The sequence below is a fragment of the Carassius gibelio genome, chromosome A10 (genome assembly GCF_023724105.1).
Source record: "Carassius gibelio isolate Cgi1373 ecotype wild population from Czech Republic chromosome A10, carGib1.2-hapl.c, whole genome shotgun sequence".
Classification (NCBI taxonomy): Eukaryota; Metazoa; Chordata; class Actinopteri; order Cypriniformes; family Cyprinidae; genus Carassius; species Carassius gibelio.
Window position 1 is genome coordinate 11,532,645 of NC_068380.1, and position 21,939 is coordinate 11,554,583.

At 35.5% G+C, this 21,939-nt stretch overlaps 2 protein-coding genes and 2 pseudogenes across 2 annotated transcripts; all 4 read right to left on the reverse strand.

The window, feature by feature from the left end:
- Positions 1-2,052: 2,052 nt before the first annotated feature.
- Positions 2,053-4,390, reverse strand: LOC128021161 (protein FAM89A-like; annotated as a pseudogene).
- A 320-nt stretch (positions 4,391-4,710) lies between these two features.
- Positions 4,711-7,610, reverse strand: LOC128021160 (protein ZNRD2). The gene is made up of 4 exons (XM_052608163.1): positions 7,479-7,610; positions 6,979-7,130; positions 6,496-6,580; positions 4,711-6,413 (listed from the first exon to the last, which is right to left on the reverse strand). The coding sequence occupies exons 1-4, from the start codon at positions 7,492-7,494 to the stop codon at positions 5,962-5,964; spliced, it is 705 nt and encodes a 234-aa protein (XP_052464123.1). The 5' UTR covers positions 7,495-7,610; the 3' UTR covers positions 4,711-5,961.
- Positions 7,611-7,959: 349 nt separating this feature from the next.
- Positions 7,960-11,652, reverse strand: LOC128020681 (putative thiamine transporter SLC35F3; annotated as a pseudogene).
- Positions 11,653-12,549: 897 nt separating this feature from the next.
- On the reverse strand, positions 12,550-17,942 carry LOC128021162 (arrestin-C-like). Its single transcript, XM_052608164.1, has 16 exons — positions 17,860-17,942; positions 16,792-16,822; positions 16,034-16,064; positions 15,877-15,937; positions 15,745-15,789; positions 15,288-15,481; positions 15,057-15,116; positions 14,897-14,973; positions 14,662-14,797; positions 14,494-14,578; positions 14,057-14,129; positions 13,805-13,942; positions 13,479-13,562; positions 13,317-13,340; positions 13,182-13,231; positions 12,550-13,040 (listed from the first exon to the last, which is right to left on the reverse strand). The coding sequence occupies exons 2-16, from the start codon at positions 16,800-16,802 to the stop codon at positions 13,036-13,038; spliced, it is 1,074 nt and encodes a 357-aa protein (XP_052464124.1). The 5' UTR covers positions 16,803-16,822; positions 17,860-17,942; the 3' UTR covers positions 12,550-13,035.
- Between the last annotated feature and the right edge of the window lie 3,997 nt (positions 17,943-21,939).

Genomic DNA, 21,939 nt, shown 5'->3' on the forward strand with positions numbered 1-21,939 from the left:
AAATATTGGTAATTCTTTATTTTAGGGCCTCTTTACTAGTTGCATATAAGCATGCATATTAGCATGCATAATACTATAATATCAGCACTTAGCAATATTAGTACTAATGAGAACATATTAATGCCTTATTCTTCATGACCTTATTTCTACATCCCTAATCCTACCCAATATTTAAACTTAACAAGTACCTTACTAACTATCAATAAGCAGAAAATTAGGAATTTATTGAGGGAGAAGTCATAGTTAATAGTCAATAAGTGTTTTCTATTCTAAAGTGTTTCCAAAATATTAAGCAGCACAAATGATTTCAACACAGATAATATTAAGAAATGTTTCTTAACCAGCAAATCAGCATATTAGAAGGATTTCTGAAGGATCTTGTGACGCTGGAGACTGGAGTAATGATGCTGAAAATTCAGCTAAAAAATATATTTTTGAATATAATAAAATAGGAAAGTTATTTAAAACTAATAATAACTATATATTTAGTGATATTTTAAATATTACTGTTTATACTTTAATTTCGATCAAATAAATGCAGCCTTGGTGAGCATAAAACCTTTCTTCAAAAACATAAAAAAAATCTTAGACTTTTGAACAGTAGTGTAATTCAGATCCTAAACAGACTAAATGTTTTCCAAACCTTGATAAGTTAACTTTAGAAAGATAGAAATGGCTTTTTAAAATGTTTAGTTATAAAAGCAGATAGACGGGAAAAGTATATATTTTTTGCCATAATATTTATGATTAATCAAAGGGCAGAAACTGTATTTTTTAAAATTTTATTATTTAGATGTGACTGAAAAGATACACAACCTTTGGTTTTAGTTACTTTTAATAGACATACTGCGTATCCAGCAATATCTTGTACATCTGTATTTTATTTTTAGAGGCATGAGAGAGCTTTCTAAAAGAATGCAACATCCTTCACTTAATCAATCTGTCATGCTTAATATGTGCAGTTTATCACACTGTAAGAAAGATAGTCTCTCTGAATAAACGGTATGCAAAGTGGAAAGTACACTGGGAGTGTTTCATTGAGCCAAGAGCAAGGTTTGACACATGAGTGGGGCTTGTGGCATAATGACAAATGCTCAGCTCTTTACGACTGCCCAGAGCTTTGTTTCCTGTGTCTACCTGCAAAGACTCAAACAGAAGACCACTTAGACAGAAACATTTAATAACTCTTTGGTTTCCTTTAGAGGACACACTCTGACAGCACCTGCAGTGGCAAAAAATATGGGGACACACTGAAATACTGTTCAACTACAGCCACATACACTATAGGCCTAATAAAATAAAGACATTTATAATGTTACTGTACTTTCTGAAAAATACTGAACTTTCTATGAATCAATGAATGCTGAAAAAATATATCAGTTTCTACAAAAATATTGGTAATTCTTTATTTTAGGGCCTCTTTACTAGTTGCATATTAGCATGCATAATACTATAATATCAGCACTTAGCAATATTAGTACTAATGAGCACATGTTGATCTCCATGAATTTAGACATTGTAGTTCATCCATGTTCTCACGTCAACTGAAATAAATGCCATAGATTAAACCAATTAAGGTTATATATGGGCGTGAGTTAAACAACTGGTAAGTTACAGTTTTTTTTAGCTAATTTATTGCATTAAAAATAAATGAAATGTATTCAATGAATAATAAATGAATATTAAATTAGTGTATGTGTGTGTGCGTGTACACATTATATAATATACTACATACATGATAAAACCTAAAGCTATAGTCTAATTTCAGGAAAGCAAATATCAACTATCTCAAAATTTAGCAAAAGACTTTTGTGTTATTGATTGTCAAACATTTTAATTGCTACATTAAATTGCTAGAGTAAATTACTATTTATTAAACTGCTATAGAGATATACTTCATAAAACCTAAAGCACAGTATATTGACAGGACATGCAGTCAATGTAACTGTAATTACAGTAGCGATGAGAAGAGTTTTAGTAATGCCTGTGTCTGAGCTTGTTCCTCCCTTCTCTCTGGTGCAAAAGTAGCAAGCATTACCTAATAAGCACAAGAGTAGCTAGAACCATTTGTTTATACTTGCAGAGTAATGACAGAGTGATTCAGAAAGATCTGAAGGAGCCCCAGTCCAAACATTTAAATTTAGAATAATTGTTTTAATCAGATGTAATATGTATCTAGTAGGACTCAAAGATAAACATTAAAGGAGAAGAAAATAGCAATCTTCTTTTGTGCTAAATGGTACCAAGACGATGAGCACAGATGTTTCCAGAAGCAATTATTTTGTTTTCTGTAATACTCCAGGCATCATGACTCAAAACAACATCCCAAATGAGTGCCACCTAATGGGTGATGTGACAGCTGCACTGGACAGATATTTGAACACTTTGAGCACATATAAGACTTCTGTGAATAAAATACAGACAACACAACATTTAGCTAAGCTATAAAGAAAACAAACCACTTTTAAGTGCTTTCTTTAGACCAGCAAAAAAAGTTGACATGCTTCATTATGTTTATTTATTTATTTATTTATTTTTATCAAAATGCACATTCTGCATTCAATGATTACCTTGAATTACCTTACAAATTGTATAATAATAATAATAAAAAAAGTATCTGATAAGTGATCAAGAAAATAGGCAAGTGATAATACATATTTGACAAATCTACATAAAATAATGAACATCCTAGACCACACTGTTTCTGGCTACATCCTTCTTCCTTATCCGGTCTTTATGACTTCACAGGCAGTGAAAAAGCAGCTTTTCATGGTTCCCCTGAAAAAAACTTACAGACACCATTGTAATAGTATCCTACAAAAATAAAGGCCTTGTTTCATATTGTTGCTTCTAGAATCCTTCAGACAATGGGGTCAGGTTTGTCACAGTTTGTATTGATGAGGATCATGGGAGATCAGATTCATACGGTATCTGAGAGAGCACATGCTTCATTTAAATGTGGATGTGGAAGGAGTCTTTGATCCACTGGAGTTCTGAGTGGGCTGAGGAAGAGATAATAGCGTCTCCACACTCTCCCTTTCATGTTCATCTTTATCTTCCTCCTCTTCATCTTCAGAATAACCATTTTCGGTGTTGAAGGAGCACTCACACAAAGAGGAGGAAATGTCCTGGAAAGCTCCTTTGTATTCCTGTATGGACTCATAAAGAGACCACAACTGGCACAGCAAGGACATGTCTAACTGTCGAAGTCCAACCTGCAAAAGACAAGAACATTTAGGCTGGGGATGTTCAAATATATACTTTAACATTAAAGCACAAAAAATATAAATTTTCAAACAGTTTTTAAATTTGTGTGATAAAAATGTAACATTGAAAAATGCAACACTTTCTTTAAAAGTTTTTTTTATTTTTAAATAAAACTGTCAATGAACTGTTACTGAAAATGTGATATGTATTTAAAATATACATGCAGAATATGCCAAGTGTTGGGCAGTAGTTACTAGTAACTAGTTACAGTATAATATTAATTTTGCAGTAACTAGTAGTTTTAAGTAGTAAGTAGTAGATTTGCAGTAAGTAGTAGATTTCAGTACTATTATTACTCACCATGTCTTTGCGCAGCACGGCCAGCGCTGCGTCGAGGCTCGCGGGTTTACTGCGGTCAGGACAGTCGCTCGCCCTGGACATGCTGATGTCCGCCTGGATGCGCGTCCTCTTGCTGTAGACCTTCTGAATGTCCCTCCAGGACTCTCCGCTCGAGTTTAGGATACCGCTCAGTCCTTTAGGTAACGGAGGCAAACCTTCCACAGAACTGACGCTTCCAGTCGGACAATCCGCTGGACTGGACTGAAACCAGTTCATTTCCGATTTCGCTTTTAAAATAAAAACCTGAGTTTAATCTCTTCTATGCCCGGTGTTATTATTTTGTTTATTTATATTTTAACACCATCAAAATTATCCAACTGAGAAGAAAAATACGGTCTCTCTCTCTCTAGATGGTACGGAAGGTGAGCGCGCACGAATGCCTGCAACTGTAACGTTCAAAGAAAAAAATCGGTAAATAAACGAAAAGTAACAATCTATGCGCGATTCCTCATATATAACCTCTGGTTGAAACTTAACTATAACTTGTAGCTCGTTTAATAATTAAAATAAATAATTAAATGAAAATAATTTCGCCCTTATAAACTCTTTGACAATCTTTGCTCTTTCGCTCTTCTTTATTTGTATTTCGTCGTAACAACGAATAAATCCAACGTAGGGATATAAAACAGATTCCTACCCTTAGGTTATAAGCAAAACCGGACAGGAAACCCTGGACAGAAGATGAAGTGCCCACGCTTTGTTTTCGTTTTAACGTTTTCTTTTGTCTCGCCCACCGCATCTCTCGGCCACAGCGAGGCGCTGTTCCTCATTCCCAGAAGCATAACCTCTATTAAAGCTTCCGATACAGACGATCAACTTCTTCCTTTCTTTTTATTTAGTTTTTTAAGTCTCAACGACTTTTCCAATTGCTTCACCTGAGCCTTACCTTTGCTTTGGGTGGAATAATGTATAATCTAAGGGGTCACAGAATTAGTTTTTGCTTTTAAAAATTACAGGGATAAGGAATTGGAAAATTCATGGTCTAGACAATACCTTTATTTTAACTAAAGTGCCACTTTTTGTTTTAGATATAAATTCTCAATTCTGAGAAGAAAATTCAGAATTTTGGTATCAACTCTCACTAGCAAGGAAAAAAGGGCAAAATTGTGAGATAAAAAGCAATTCCTTTTTTATTTTTCATTCTGTGGCAAAAAAAGAGAGAAGAGAATCGTGCCAACTTATAATTCTGACAAAAATTGCTAAATATAACCTAAGAATTCAGGGGGAAAATGTCAGAATTGCTAGACGTAAACTCACAATTAACGAAGAAAAAGAAGTCTGAATTGTGAGGTATAAACAATTACCCTTTTTTATTCCCATAAAGGAAACATGCATCCACACTAAGCAGCACAGTTGAATGCAAATGATTTTCAGCATAAAACCATGTACTATGTGAATGGCCCCTATAAGGGCCCATCACGGAGAACTTGCTTTTTTCATTTAAAAAAAAATAAAAATATGCTAGACACAGGGCAGTGTATTAAAACAAAACAAAAAAAAAAGTACAATGTCTAGAAATCCTTTTAAGTTGAACAAAGGCATCATGGAAAAACATGGAATAATGTATAGGAAAGCAGTGCAGTGGAAACAACAGGAAAGCAGTGCAGTGGAACGCCCCTAACTATCAATTGTATAATGATGTTATTTATTACCAAAACAGCACTCACATCTCATGAGATGGTTCTGGTGAGCGTGATTTGACCAAGTACAACATGTTCCTGATTCAACATCCTTGTTGATCCTGGAACAACATTCTAATCAACCAATCAGAATTGAGAAAATATCTGTTTTAGGCTTACAATCAGGGGTAGGTGCTTCTACACTCTTGTTAATCAGCAATCATTTCCCATTGATTTTAGGAATAAATTATGGGTAGGATTATGTTTAGGGGTAGGGATTGGTTTAAGTCTATATTTTTGGACAGTAATGTGGATCCAGGATCATCAAAAGATGTTGATCCAGGAACATGTCTTACTTGAAAACAAAATCACGGCGACCAGATGGTTCTAAAACTGCTTGGAAACACTTCACTTTGCTAACTGTGGTTTTTCTAACATTGTCACAATCAAGTTGGTACTTTCATAAAATGTGGAGTTTTCTTTCAATTATGAGTTCATAAAACAAGGTAAAACTTATAATGTAACACAAACGCAAACAAATCAGGGAGAAAGAAACAGCCTTTGCAGCTCAAGCAATGTTTTTCAACACACCACGGTCACATACTCAGCCGCTTTAGAACAAACAAACACAACCAGACCACTCTGTTGAGTATGTTACTAATATATGTACATATGTGTGCGTGTTGTTCGTATTTCATTATGTGTCTGCTGTTACAGCTCTGTCTGTGGTTCAGTCTTATGAGACCTGCAGTTCTTTCAAACTACGCAGGGATTCGGCACAGCCTCGGATCAGACTGCAGAGCTGGATACTGGCCTCCACTGACACGGAGTGCTGGAGCTCCTGCGTGGCCCATCTGAGTTTGTGTAGCACTGCCTCCTCTGCGCTTGACAAGGCTGGGTGGTGGTGCAGGGGGTTGCCCAAGGACCCTACAGGAGGTGCAGTCTGGAGAGGAGGGTTGGCTGGTGGCAGAAAGTTGGAGCTGACTGTGGGAACAGAAAGAGGGGTGGGCTGTATGGCAGGAGGGGGACCTCTCAGTCCAGATGCAGCCCCCTCGCAGTGCTCCGGCCGGGGCTGCCCCTTGATGGAGAGAAGGGGTTCGCTGGATGAGGCTCCGTTAGATTCAGGGAGAGGCTGAGTCGCAAGCTGACGCTCTCGTACCTGTGACAAAGCTGCCTGGGCATTTAAAGCTGAAAGAGAAATTGTACAAGTCAAAAGAGATACGCAAGACTGTACATTCATAAATAATTTGAAGGCTGCATTTAAACGTACCTGGGTTGTCCTTGTCAATATCGGAGTCCAGCTCTTGACAAGCAACACAGTAATTTTTCTTCTGCTTATCTTGCAGCAGAATTGTCTGCAAGTACACAGGACATTATTCCTTAAATTATAAATATGAATTAAATACTAATCTTTGGAATTCCAGTGGGGTCAATAAACTGAAAAAGCTTTTTTTCTTTCCTTTTTATCCTGTAGAAATTACAATATATGCATAACAATTTTATTGAAAAGACCACCTGTAACTTTTTAATTATTACAAAACAAATTTGAAAGTGAAAATCTGTTTATTTCCAGGTTTAAATCCCAGAGTTTGTGTGTAATTAATTAATATAATATCCAAGTTTCACTTTTTGAATGGAATTAGTTAAATAAATCAACTTTTTGATGACATTCTAATTATATGACCAGCACCTGCACTTTCACTAATAAATCACTCATTTTCTAAGTGACAGAATGAATGTGTTTTCCCCTCACCCCACACAGCTCACAGCACTCCCCCAGCATCTTGTAGCCCTTCAGCAGATAGGCTCCCATCAGCTTGCTGATCTTGTCCTGTCGCTCCCGTCGAGCCTGAAACACCTTCATCTCGGCCTCGGACGGAGGCTCCCACTCAAAGTCCTCATCATCTAGATTCAGCAGAGCACACATATTCCTCGTGTGTCCGGGTCATTAGGTACACGGATCAAAAACAACCAGCTAGCGTCTGTGTACATGGAGCTTTCAGACAGTTATACCACTTCCGGTTGTCACTTATAGTCAGTTATGCTAAAACAAGTTTGAAGATCTAGGTATTATGAATGACAAAAAGCCACACACCCATACAGTCAGCTAACCTGCTAGCGACAAGATGTTATTTTAGCGCGCCTGCACGTGCACTATTTTAGCATGCTGGAAGTAAACCAAGTAAAGGAAGATTATTAAAGGATAAAAATAGGGAACTCGATAGCAGAATAAGTAGTCTATTCATATTTTACCTGCGTTTAGGGCCATGCTTTCCTCCTCAGCCGCCTCTCAACACAGATAACGCTTCCTGCTCGAAACTTCTGCGGTGAAATGTATTAAGTGCTGTGAAAATGGACTGGCGCCATCTAGCGAGCTGAGTGTAGGACGTGCAGTTTGTTTGCACTTTATCAAATATGACATTATTTAAACGAAACTAATTATTTAAACTAAACTATTAACTAAAACCAAAACCACACAAAATGCTGTACTTGAAATAAAATTATTTATATATATATATATATATATTAAACATTTTAAAATAACTAAACTGAAATATAAATCAATAAAAACTATATAAACATCTTTAAATAAAAACTAATATACATGTGAAAATCATGCAACACAATTAGCTACTATTTTTTAAACACGATTTAAAATCACAATGGAAAATAGAAAAATAGAAACAAATGTTAAATATGATTCTAAAATAACACTGGCTTGACCATACTGAAATTTGTTTGAAATTGTTTTGTTTTTGTTTTTAATGAAAGCTGGAAATATAAACTGGATTTTCAAACAACATGAATACATAACTACAATGTAAGTAATGGCATTTACACAGACACACAAAAGATTTTATGATGTTATCATCCCAACACTAGAATCAAATCTAGTCTGCTCACAATAGGCTCCGTTGAGTGTCACTACAGCTGGTTTGAGTTTTCCTCTTAAAATCCCAGCAGTGTCTATTACAGCCTCCTCTCCAACAATACTGTCCTGTCGCCAGTTTCCATGCCACAGTTTGCTGAGCCAGCACAAAGTGCTCTCGTCCCAGTTTTCTGGAAGCTGCAGCATGAGATACCCTGCTGAGATGATGCCACCTGCCACCGCTCGCACGTGACTCATTTGCAGAGTTTCAGTCACAAATGTATCTACAGCTTATGAGTGAGAAAGAGACAGCAATAGACTTAACAATGGGAAAAATTCTCAAGGAGCAAGAAATGCAAAAATTAAATGCTACACATCATATTAATCACTTTTACACATCCAGGCCTATAGAGTGCTACACAGAGGTGTAAACGCTCTCATGCAGTTTGTTTCATTCATATTCAGAAAGTCCAAAACAGCCTCATAGAAGTAATTATTTATGATGTGCCAAAAAAATCCCTAATATGGATTAAGACATGCAGCTATCGTAGCCAAATAAATCTCTGCTGTAACTAAGCTGGATGAAAAGAAATATTTTGACTGATGAAAAATTACAATAAATAAAACGATTGTAACAATATATAGTTTATGTGTTTTTCAAGTAATATCCAGGTTTTAAAAAAAGCATCTGAATAATGCAGTGCTATTTGACATAGCATTTATCCGAGTTGGCTATAGAAACTCTAAAATATATGAAGCATATGATATAAAAAAGGAAAAATATTTGTATATAAACAAATCATAAAATTATCATTAGGAAAATTATAGAATACAAATTATTGGTTATTGTCCAGCAGTGTAGAGATCATGATTCTCTCACTATGCTGAACAGACACCTAAAGAAAACTGCATGTACTTTACTAGAGGCTCTTGCAAAATGTTAAGTGCTGAAGTACTTATTTTATTTATTTATTTTTAATTATTTAATGTAAAATCTGCTCCTCCTCTGTGGCTAATATTAATTTCATAATGATCCTTACTCTGTGAAGTCAAGGAGCAGAAGTTAAGTGATAGTGTGCAAATACTACTGGCCCATTTTGGGGTGAACTAAATATTCAAGAAAATAGTTTTACATGTCACTGTTTACTGGGTGTTCATTCTTCACTGGGCTGCTTAAAACAATTGGGGGCATAAATTAAGAGTATAGTGACTTCTCAGTGCACCTCTACACCAGTGTCTGTGAGGCTTCAGCTTATTTATAATCAAATACATACGTGCACTTGCTGGGACGGTCAAGAGAATTCCCAGTGACATTAAACTGAGGTACGTAAATATTCCTCCCAGGTTTAACAGTACATTGAAAACTTAGGAGAGACAAGACAAAAATGAAATAAAAGTTACTTCAGGTAAAAGCAAATAAAATTCTGACCTATTATATTTTTCCATGGAATATATCTAATATTAATAATAATAACATTAATTGAGTGGAATCTTATTATGCATAGTGGAAAACAAATCATAAATTACCAAGCAGTAGAGAAGCCATGACACAAAGTTTATCCCAGGGGATGTGCTGAGAGGGAGGCCAGTATTCCACATGTGTGAAATAAAGCAATACACACACCCAGGAGTGGACGACAAAGCTACACAGACCCACACAGGACAGCATCACACTGGCAGGGCCTGGCTGGACATTGCCTGCATGTTTTCTGAACAGTACCTGAGACATAAAACTATAAACAACTACTACAGTAAAACTGCAGAGTAGCACATTTGTATCAGATGTTTACACACATACAGGTTTAAAGAACACCGTTACCTTATAGAGTCTTTCTGGAGGTTTTGTATAACTTCTCAAGGTCACCGAATGAAACACTGTAACTTTCTGAATTAATCTTTTTAGTGAACGCTGGGGTGAATTCAGTTCCCCACCACTAGTGCTAACCTTGAACAAAGCAGAAGGAGAAGCTGAAGCTGAACCAACTCCCAGTGCTACTCCTGTGATTGAGTCGCTAGGAAAACCATCACCATAGGCCAGCATAACAATGCCAGTGATGGACAGGATGGCAGCCACTATCTAAATAGAGAACAGACAAATGCATGAAAAAAAGATGACTTTAAAATTGGCGAAAAAACATTATCAAATCACTCACATAACACTCAATATCCTATTTGCTTGCTCATCCTAAGGCCCATGAAGTAGTCCTTGACTCCAATTCATGAAAGGAGGAAAATAAAGGCCTGGCTGCAGCAGAGGATGGCACTTACGTCCACTTTGGAGATGCAGCAAAGTGCCAACAAGTACAAATAACCAGATAAACTCCATAGCACAGAGAATGGAGCAGCTCCTTTCAAAACAACCCTTACAGTAAACTATTCACCCAGGAACCGACTGCACTTACTGCAAGAAAGAAATTATATACAACATTGCACATCCGCTATTAAGTTTCAAATAATACTGACCCTTAAGATAATTCTATCACATAATTCTTTCGCTGTTCCCAACAAATGCCAGCCAGTGTCAGTGATGACTTTGCACTGATAATGGGCTGCTGGCCAGGCAGTGATTCATTAATGAAAAGTTGTCATTTGTTTAGATGTACTAAAAGCCGAGAAGATTAGAGACTGAAAGCAGCTTGTACTAAACAGCTTAAAATAAAAATAAGAATTATATACAATAGTGAATATTTGTATTTAACTTGATTTAATTGCATCACCACTTTAGAAAATTAATATTGCATGAAAGATGTGCAGCTCAGGGTTTGGACTGCAAAACATGCATAACAACATGAGCTAGTCATATTATATAAACTCTATAACGTTTCCAAAAGGGAGTTTTCACAGCAATGCCATAATATAATAATTCTGGGTTCTCTAAAGAAGTGTTCAGTTCTTAAAAGAACCTTTTTTTTTTTCTTAGAGTGAAAAACATTTTATTATTTCGTAGATTATTTTTATGCTTTAAAGAACCTTTTATACAATGAAAGGTTTCCATAGATTGTAAAGGCTTGCCATGGAACCATCAAAGCCATCAAAATTAATTCAGAATGTTTTCTTCTAACCTGAACTCGGTAGTTGCTTCTGTTTCTCCGTGAGAAGGTGACACAGATAGTAGAGTGGAAAAAAGGGAATGTTACAGGTACTACAGAACCATATGATGAAGAACGGGGAACAGGATGTCTTATAAGAGTCTGTTTAGCACTATTAGTATCCCAAGCCCTGGAAACAGCTACACAAGCTGAAATGAGCGCAGATGTCACCTTCAGTATAGCTTGGAATGGACATCGAGCGCAGCAACGTTTAGATGGTCTTTTTGCATCAGATTGATCCTGAACTACAGTCTGCTCCTGAGGATCCTTCTCACTTGCTAAAACAAGACATTTAACAAATTACAAATGCCACTCCTTCCAATACTTCTACAATAACAGATTTCCATTCCACGAGGAAGGCTCCAACAGACTATATGAATAGCTGAAAATCATTACCTGGTGTGGGCAGGTGAAGTGTGACAGGTTGGGGTCCAGAGGAAGGAGATATCTTGGCAGAGAGTTTGTTCATTCCTCGTTGTGCTCTCTTAATAGAAAAACCCTTTGATCAGGGTTTTGAGACCCTCTGTAAGCTTGGGCTCTCATGCCAGTAATATGCTTTAAGTAAACACACATGCTAAGTGATCCAACTGTGATTACAATTCCCATGTTTAACAGCTTATAGTCTCACTTGCTAAATGCTGTTTAATCACAGTTAGTGCTGATGTTAGTTAAAACTGAATTTAAGTGTTCTGAGGTTTTATCATTGATGGTTGATTAATAATTATAAATTACTGAACTTGAAAATGTCTAAATTAACCATTTAAAAAATATTTAACTCTGCTGAATCAATTTAAAAACATTCATTTATACCAACAATGGGTTAAATCAGGCAGATATAGGTCTTTAAGGTAACAATTGCACCTTTTACATTGTGTATGATGGTTTGAATATCTATACCCATAATTAACTTTACAATGACATCTAAAACTAGTTATTAATCCAGATTTTGGCAGATCATCAACACTGGACTATGAAAACACTGGACATTCAAAACACTAATGAGATGGATGAAATTAGAATTTAATTAATCTCCAGTCTCTAAACTACTGTAGTTGTAGAAAAACCCTAACTTACTCTAACTAGAAATGGTATTGTCACGTCACTTTTATCAAGTCATTAGATATTTATATAGTTCTCTGTGACTTCATTGGGAACTATTATTGTAGGGGGAAAAATATATATAGCTTCTTTAACTTACAATGATCTTTTGTAACCACATGCCCCAGTAGCTGGGCTCTGATCAACAAATAGTGTCTGAAAATCATAAAACAACAGCAATTTGTTGAAAGTCATTTGATCAGTTCTACAAAATTTCAACTATATTCATGTTTTATAAGTATCATAATTAATATGAAAACATCGCCAATTAAGGTTTTAAAGGTATTTTATTTGGTTTAATGTGTCCAAAATTCCACACTTGACAAAACAAGACTCTAGACTCTAGACAAGACAAGTTAACACAAGCATACATAATCAGATGATCAAACTCCATTCATTGAAAATGCATTGCTCATACACTCTTTGTAACCATATGGGTTCATTTATAGGTACGACCATTAGGGAGCACTTTCACAAAGAAGAGGCATGTTTTTCCTGGACAGAGAATCTCAAGGCAACCATTCACCGCACACTTATGTATTCAAGTTGGATTTATGCTTTAAACTGTCTATTTATTACCATCAGTGTGACCCAGTGCTAAGTGATACAGATGTGGTTTCTTTGCTGTGAGGTACTCCTGGCATTGGGATGCCTTTTTGCTTAATGTGGAGCCGGAGTAATGGACTCGCTGTGAAAGTGCTGAGGGAATGTACTCGAGGATAACATCTGTCCTGTGGAATCTGATTCGGGGAATTCAGTCTGTTATAAACAGAGAGGGAGACACAAAGAATGGGAGTGAGATAATTATGCGCTAAACATTGGTAAACAACATTTAGACATCAGTTTCTTAAAAACTTGCCATGGATATAATGATGAGAAAAGAGGGTGGGTTTTTTTTACCTTTGGGTTTAGGGTGCATTAGGGTCAGAGGCAGCTCTACTGTCACGTCACTGAATGGAGGAAACAAAAGGTTAGATAAAGGGCCATTTCTGATTTCCCATAATGCATTTCAGCTGCATTTCATTTTTGATTTACCTTGCTGTCAAGCCTCCCAGCAGACTGAAAAAATAGAAATAAATTTATAAATAAAACAGTACTAATAATTATATTAATGATACTATATTTTTAATTGTCTTCTATTTATGAACAATTGTTTAGCACAAACTGGATGAATTTCTCAAAAGAAGACATCCTTACCCTCCTCCTGATACCATGAGGTTAACCTTGATCTTGTAGGACACCAGGATTCCCAGAATCTCCTTATCCATACCGCTTCTAATTCTGAAGGAACGAGAGAAAAGTAAATGAGTAATTGGCAACTGATTAAAAAAAAAAAGGTTTAATTGTTCTTGCATTTATGTATGAACTCAGGTCAGATTAGAGGTGATAGATACTAAAGAGTTCACAGTACAGTTCAGAAGCATATGTGTTGTAAAAACGTTATTATAAGCAAGGTTACTTCATACTGTCGGAGTTCTGTGAAACTCTTTATAAAAGTTTGTAAATATGAAACAAACGCTCACATCGTAGTTGAAGCCAAATTGGTGTCTTCATCTTTAAGCCTGCCGTCCAGCGCCAGGCCACGTTTCTCCTTATTGTTTGCCAGCAGAGGAGTGATTTGGAGGGTTTTATCAAACGAAGCATTTGCTTCTACAGTTTCCCTGCAGAGAGCATTTGAATAATATAGTTTCAAGAACTTAATACAGATTTCTGAAGAGATCTTCACTATGACTGGCATACAAGCATATGTCACTGTCGAAGAAAATAACACTCACCCAAACTCTTCACACAGCACATTTTTGGTGTATTTGTCGGCTGAATAGAGAACGACGTCTGTGGTTTGGTCAACTATGAGGATAATGGATGAAACATCAGTTCATTTATATATACAGTTATATTTATTATACTGCCTGCTGGAATATTCAATTCTGATTGGTCAATGACGGCATTCTGTGGCTATTTTTTTTTCCTATAAATTATAATGACTGTAAAATGTAAAATTATCTGTAAAATGCACCTGATTTTCGCACATAAATCAACATTTCCACATTTTTAATAACTTAAATCATTTCATGTCCATTTATTGACTTATTTGGGAGAAGTCGTGGAGAATGTGTTGGATAATATACAGTCAACCAGTTAGCAGTAAGCTACATTATTCGTTATATTTACAACTTGTGAATTATTAGAAATGTCTTTAAATCAATCTCACCTGTAACCTTGATTTTTTTCACAACTTTGTTGGTCTCGTTCTTGATCTTCACAGTGACGGGGATGGGATCACCGTGGTAGTAGATCTGTCATCACGAGGAAAAAGACACATGAGTTTCTTCTTGATTTGGTAAATATCAAAGCCTGCAGTGCATCAGAGGTTACATACTTCCTTGTCCAGAGAGGCTTCCAGAAGAACAGGCTTATCAGACATCATAAAGCTCTTGCAAATCTCAGCTTTCTGTCCGGATCCTGTGTTATCAGGAGCAAACTGGATTTTACGAATGACAAGGCGGCAGGTGTCCCTGTAGAGGGAGATGACAGAACAATGGTTAGTAAAGTTCAGTGAATCAACAGTGTTTTAACATGGACTGAATGTGCAAAATAACCAACAACAAGCTCACTTCTTGTCAATCTTCTCATCGGGGTCATCAGCTGATTTGGCCAAGTAGGCCTTGACCTCAAAGTCAACACCGCAAGCCTGCAAGAACAAAGTCATGAGCAAGTCCATTAAGCGCATTTATATTTGAAGATAATGTATCTCATTCAGTCTTTGCATCTCACCTTTCCTTTGTCATCTGGGCTAGGCTGAAGTGTAACAGAGCAGGGGAGGTTGGTAGGAATCTGAAAGACAGTTCATTTCAATTAAAGTCCTTTCAGAGATTATTATGCAGATTATTCTGTGACAAATAACACATAGGGTGTTATCAGTCCTAATCATTGCCTGTGCTATTTTAGAGTCTGATTCACAGTGTAAAATAAATATTCTGTTGTTGGTACTGGCAGATGCCTTACATTAAAAGTGAAAGCATGACCCTGCTCTCCAGCTTTTTTTAGGAGAGTGTTATGCATCTCTGTCAGGGTGGGTTTGTGGCCTGCATCAGGATACAGCTGTATGTGCTGAATCCAGATGTCTTTTCTGAAGGAAAGCCCAATCACATCCAGGTCTTCACGACCATAGCGGAAAGCACAGGCCAGCTGAATCCAAACTACATGAAGCAAGAAACTGGTCAAACATTTTTTTTTAATCCAACTGTATTTTTTCTTTTATTGTTTTAGTCATTTTTACATTTTTAGTTGGAATCGAGATTAGGGGAAAATTAAAAAAAAGCAAAAAGCTAAACTTTTTTTTTTTTTTTTACATCACAGGTATATGATTAAATACCTAACTAAATAAAAAATAAATTTCTTTATGTACTTTTATCATTAGATATTGTTCTGTTTTATTAAGACACATAAATACCGACAGTACCTTTTCTGTCTCCAAGATCTGCAGGGTCGATTTTCAGAACACCCTCTGTTTAAAATAAGAAACAATTCAAATTTAGTTGTTGGACAATACATGTTGTCTGTGTTTCAATAATAAATGCAGATAGTTCCTCACCAACAGTGTCAACTGTGTCAACATGATCAACATAGTCTCTCTTCCCCAGGTACAGAGTGAGCTGAAACACAAACAGTGCATTGCACACATTTTTTCAGAAAATGAAATCATAAAATTCAAGATGTATCTTGAAAAAACAGAAAGAGTTCAGTCATACCTGGCCATTTCCACTGGTCTTTTTGAAAACTCTTTTTGAACACACACACACACACACACACACAAAATGGGGAAAAGAAACAGAAAGAAAAAGGTTTTGGAATATGGTTTGTGCTGTAGTAAATACTGATAAAACAAGGTAAAGAATTTAGTTGGTGTTACAAATGGGTAGACTCCAAAGAGGAATGAGCTGGGGTCACTTGTCCCATTAAGCCTATACCTTAAGTATTAACCCCTTCAGCCACCTCTACCTGAGCAACATATTTGTGTTGGCATGTTTGACCTTCTTATCCTGGGCATTTATCAAGCTGTGAAAGCTTAGTATTTTAAGACACTTCAAAGCCAAGTCCTGGACTCCCCTGCGCTAATCCAGGCTCCATGAATGGAGGCAGCTTGTGTTTACTCCAAAGGGGATGCCTGTTAATTGATTGTGACTGAATAGCTTATGACACATTGATGCATGGACTCCAGAGAATGTTCCCACTTGATGATCTATTCTATACTTACAACAACAGCCTCACAGACACATGTAACGGTTTTTCAATATGTGCTGCTTCCTATCCTATCCTATCCTATCCTATCCCATCCCATCCCAACCTATATCCTATCCTATCCTATCCTACCCTATCCTATCCTATCTTAGATATGTTAATATGTTTATTAATGTATGATCTCTCAAATGATTCAAAACATTAATAACAATGCTTGCAGTTTGCCCTAAGTTTAGAAAAATGTGAGCAAAATGGGAAGAAAACTTACTTGTCTGCCATCGTACTGTACAAGGATTTTCCTGAAATAAATGAAAAAGACAATATTATGAACTGTAAAAAATTCAAATGTTATTAAAAAACAACAGGTCTGTTGTCAAAGTGACAAGACTGTGAGTGTGTGTCAGTGTCATTATAGTTAACAGTGAAAGCATAAAAACTCCTGTTATTTGATAAATAAGATTCAGCAGAAATTAAATATACAGCAAATCTTAACTTATTTTATTTCAAGGCAACACTTCTCACTTTCTCATTTGTAAATAAACAATAAAATAACAAAAACTTTAACTAAAATGAAAACCTCAGTGATACTAAAATAACACTGTGTGCATCTGTCCCTACTCTTTATTGCCTATCACTATGTGTGTTTAAAAAGCCGTGATGTGTTTTTGTGTGTGAATGTAGTAATAATCTCATGCAATGAGATTACAGCATCACTCTATTTTTCTTGAAGATAGATCTAAAATATGGCATTGCTCATCCAGGGAACTCGGATGCTTTGCCATAAACCTCTATAAATGTGCAAAGTTAAACTAGGCTTTAAGGTTATTATTATATATATATTTTTTTTACATGCAATTCACATGGAATATATTCAGACAAAAACAAACATGTTGTGCTCCATTTACATTTCAGAAAGAATAAAAAAGAGACTCCAATAGGTTGTCAGTTACTTTGTGCATCTTATATTAGCTTTTATAAACACGTTAAGCAGTAAAAAAAAACATGTGAATTTTTTCCCTTTTGTTTAGTTTCTCAAGACCCTTTCTTTTAACTGTAAAGCACGTGTTCAGATACACAGCATGAGGTTGTTAACACACTGCTGCTCATCCCTGTCCAAAATCAATTTTTCCATATTGAGCGGCTTTTCACAGGAAGACAATCTGAATACAATCAAAAATTGGTTGCACACGTAGGCTGAATGATTATATACTGGGCCCTGCCAATAATCCAGCAAAGATGTAGGCCTAATTGTAATGAATGATGACAATACTGTATTGTATATTGTACTGTTACTGAACCAATGGTGCCCTATAATGGAAAGACACTGAGTTCTTACCTGCACTGGTAGAGCAATAGTGTGATCTGCTTCCTCTCTCTGGTAATCCTGTCTGGTGAAGTCACAGTCAGAGGAGCAGGGTTTTATACTCGGACCTTTGCTCTGCTGGCTTGGGCTGCTCTGTTGTAGAAGCTTTCTGTCAATCCAATTAAACACTTTACCTGCTATTTAGGGCTACAACATGTTTATAAATAAAAATGGGGAATTAAACCAAAGATCTACAGGGAAATTGCAATGGTTTTGCAATTGAATTGAACATGTTTCAGAGCATATCTTGGGAGGAGATTATGTCTCTTAATGTAGTCCAGTTTAGAATTGAATCGACTTGGACTGAACCAAAAAGTCCTGTTATTTGGTTTTGTTGTTTTTTTACTTGACACGAATGTATTTTTGGTTCTAAATCAAAATTATTTGTCATACCGCTTGTTATATTAACTGAATAACAAACAATAAGATCGTTCCATATTTTAAAGAAGGTACAGTGTGATACACTGAAGTGTTGAACAATTTAACAGAAGTGCACAAAGCATCTAAATACATTTTGGTAAAATGCAAATATTTTTTTATATAGTATGTCAATAAAAATCTAATTAATTTATTTAATTTCAATATTTAATATACAGCAATTAATCTTTATTGTATAAAGACGTGGTATTTTGTGTGGAATAAACATAAGAATAATAAATGTCAGCAGAATAATTATGTCAGCAAACAGTTAAATTCATGTGTCTGTGTTAACCAGTAAAAAAAAAAAACTGTAGTAAATGAGACGAGAACCTCAAAACTTACCTAACTGAGCCACTCAAAATGCAAATATTTTTCTTTAACATGCCCTCAGAAAATATAAATAAATGTAAACAAATATTAATAAAATATCCCAACACAAACTGAAATGACTGTTCTGCAGTTGGAACGTGAGCAGGACACTTCAACTTCAAAACAACCTTGAGTGATGTCATGCCTAAACATAGAACATTCACCCAGTACAGCACCTTTAATATAGCACTGTACATATTGCTTGTACACAATTGTAGTAATAAAACATTGTGTACATATTGTAGGATTTCCATTATTAATCATTTATTAGTTCTTTTTCTCACAAACAAGATTGCACCTTAATATACACTTCATTAAAGAAACCCCAAAAGAAAGATAACGTATGGGTAAAGTGGGAGTCTCGCTGCACCAGATGGCCAACAGGTTTGGAAACCCAGTGAACCCTGGGTACTTTTCTTAAGACTTTGACTTATATGAAAGGCTTTTGTGTTGAGCGTTGGTTATTAAATTGTTTTATTTATTGTTTGAATTATGAAAACACTTGCTTTTAATTATACACTTATAGTCTTTATTTTAAATTATAGTTATTTTCTTATTATTTATCATATACCCCTAAAGACATGTATGTAACAAATATGTAACAAAAAGATACAAAACTTTTACAATTATTGACAGTTAAATACTAAAAACTGATTGTTGTTTAATCAAACTGAGTTGTTAATTTCTAAAGTTTATTCATATGCTAATGATTTATTTATTAATGTATTTTTTAACATACCTGTGGCAAAATGTGTAGCGAATAATTAAAGGCAAATGTAATTAAATCTCCACATATTAAAGGTGCTTCCTTGCACAAAAGGTGTATGTAAGCTTGTTATGAAATCTCTGTTTGCCCAAGACAGGTAAATCTCTTAGCGTCAGTCAGTGTTCACTGAGATGGCCTTTACTTCCATCTGTTCCCTGGCAGTCCAACGACATCATGTTTATCTAAAGGCTCTCCACCAATCCCAGAAGATCAAGCACTCAGGTGGCGTGTGGCTCACTAGTGCAAGAATTGGCACCCTAAGGATATTTCTCGAGAGTAATCCACTTATTGCTAAGAATTCACTTTAATAGCTACGGTTGAGTCAAAACATTACATTAAGAACATATGTCTTTATTTTTAGGACATAATAAATGCATTAACTGATTTACATTTTTTATTTTTAATTAAAGTGAGTTAAAACTGTTAGGCAAACCTTTCTGATATGTGACCCGGGACCACAAAAACAGTCTTAAGTCAATGGGTTATATTTTTAGCAAAAACAAAAAAACAAAAAACAACAAAAACAACAAAAAACATTGTATGGGTCAAAATTATAGATTTTTCTTTTATGCAAAAAATCATTAGGATATTTAGTAAAGATCATGTTCAATTGAATACATTTTGTAAATTTCCTACTGTAAATATATCAAAACTTTATTTTAGATTAGTAATATGTATTGCTAAGAACTTCATTGGACAACTTTAATGGGGATTTTCTCAGTATTTAGATTTTTTTTACACCCTCAGATTCCGGATTTTCAAATAGTTGTATATCGGCCAAATATTGCCTTGTCCTAATAAACCATACATCAGTGGAAAGATTGTTTATTCAGCTTCTAGATGATAAACTGACACTTAAGACTGGTTTTGTGGTCCAGCGTCACATATGGGGACATTTTAATCACAATAATGAAACTGAAGAAAAAATTACATATTTAAAATAATTAATTACATTAGATATGTTGTTGATAGATAGGTTGATAATAACAAATCATTTGAAAAATAGTAAAAAATAAAATAAAACAAAACAAAATCATAAATTAAAATAAAAATAAAAAAATAAGTCAGAAAGACCTTAGTCTGTCACTTCTAATATATCAGATATATTATAATTATATTCAGTTCAGAGTGTGAAGATTTAGGATTTAATCCAAAGGTAATTACAGAAGAGCTCATGTGCGTCTGTAATTATACTTTAGGCATGTGTGGGCGGGCTTGTTAAGAAAGAGGTAAAACCCAGGTAACAAAGAGTCAAAGTCTGTAGTGCACATATAAACATATGATTACTTATTTCTAAACAAGTCCTAAATGAATAATCACATAAAATATTGTATAATTATTCAGAAATAGAAGTGTCATATTTCACTTCTTGTATCCATTGTACACAGGACTGTTGAATAATTTTTATCTAAAATTGTCTGACTCAACCAGCAACAAAGACTTATAATGTAGCAAATATTATGTAGAAGATTTCTTAAAAACAATTTTTAACTTTGAATAATTTATGATCCAAAAACTATGGTAATGACTGGCTTAAAAGGAGGCTACCTCACATCTCCTAAATATATGCAAAGTTACACATCCTCCCTGGATGGTATCTGCATAAACAGCATTTGCATTAGCCCAACTTCCATATAAACATTATTTTTGTCTGGTTTGACTGGACTGATTGATATCCAGTTTGGTTTTGGTGCTGTGGACCCATAGCTGGCACAGATTGCTTCAGAGTTTAATCTCTCTTAATCTGTCTACACTCCAACTTTGCCTGTAATGGGATTGTGTCTACTGAGAGCACAGGATGGATTCTCTCTTTATTAGAATGCGCTTGAAGTCCTCTGTGACAAAACCAATGTCACTCAAATGAAGTAAAGACCTATGAACTCCGGCCTGACCTTTTGTAAATGCCCAAGGATTTCAAAGATCTAGACGGTGCTCAGCACCTTCCTGGCATGTATTCAGGCTTCCACTTTGATTAAGCTTTTTAATCTTTGTTCTGGACGTCCAGAGTGAGAGTGACCAAACAGTTCTCAAATATTTAGTCTTTTGTGCATTATTGCTTATATAAGTCTTCTTGAAAATGCACTGAATGACTCTTGAATTATGTTAAACCTTGACTAAAATTGAATTGGAATTGTAAACGGGGATGGGGGGTTGTAACGGGGTGGTGTTGGCGCAGTGGAAAAGACACATGCCTTTGGTGTGTCTCTCAGTCCAAGTTCGACTGTGAGACTCCAATGTGTCACTGAGCAAGACACTTAACCCCTAGTTGATCCAGAGGCATGCGACCTCTGACATACAGTATATAGCAATTGTAAGTCGCTTTGGATAAAAGCGTCAGCTAAACGAACAAATGTAAATGTAAAAATGTTATCAGTGTCTTTCATTAAGAAAATACATAATGCCTAAGGATGGATTGGAGAAGAGATAGTCACCCCCTACAGGCCTTTACCTGTAATGTGCATCATTAAGCTGAAAAATTGTGGTTTGCAAATGACAAG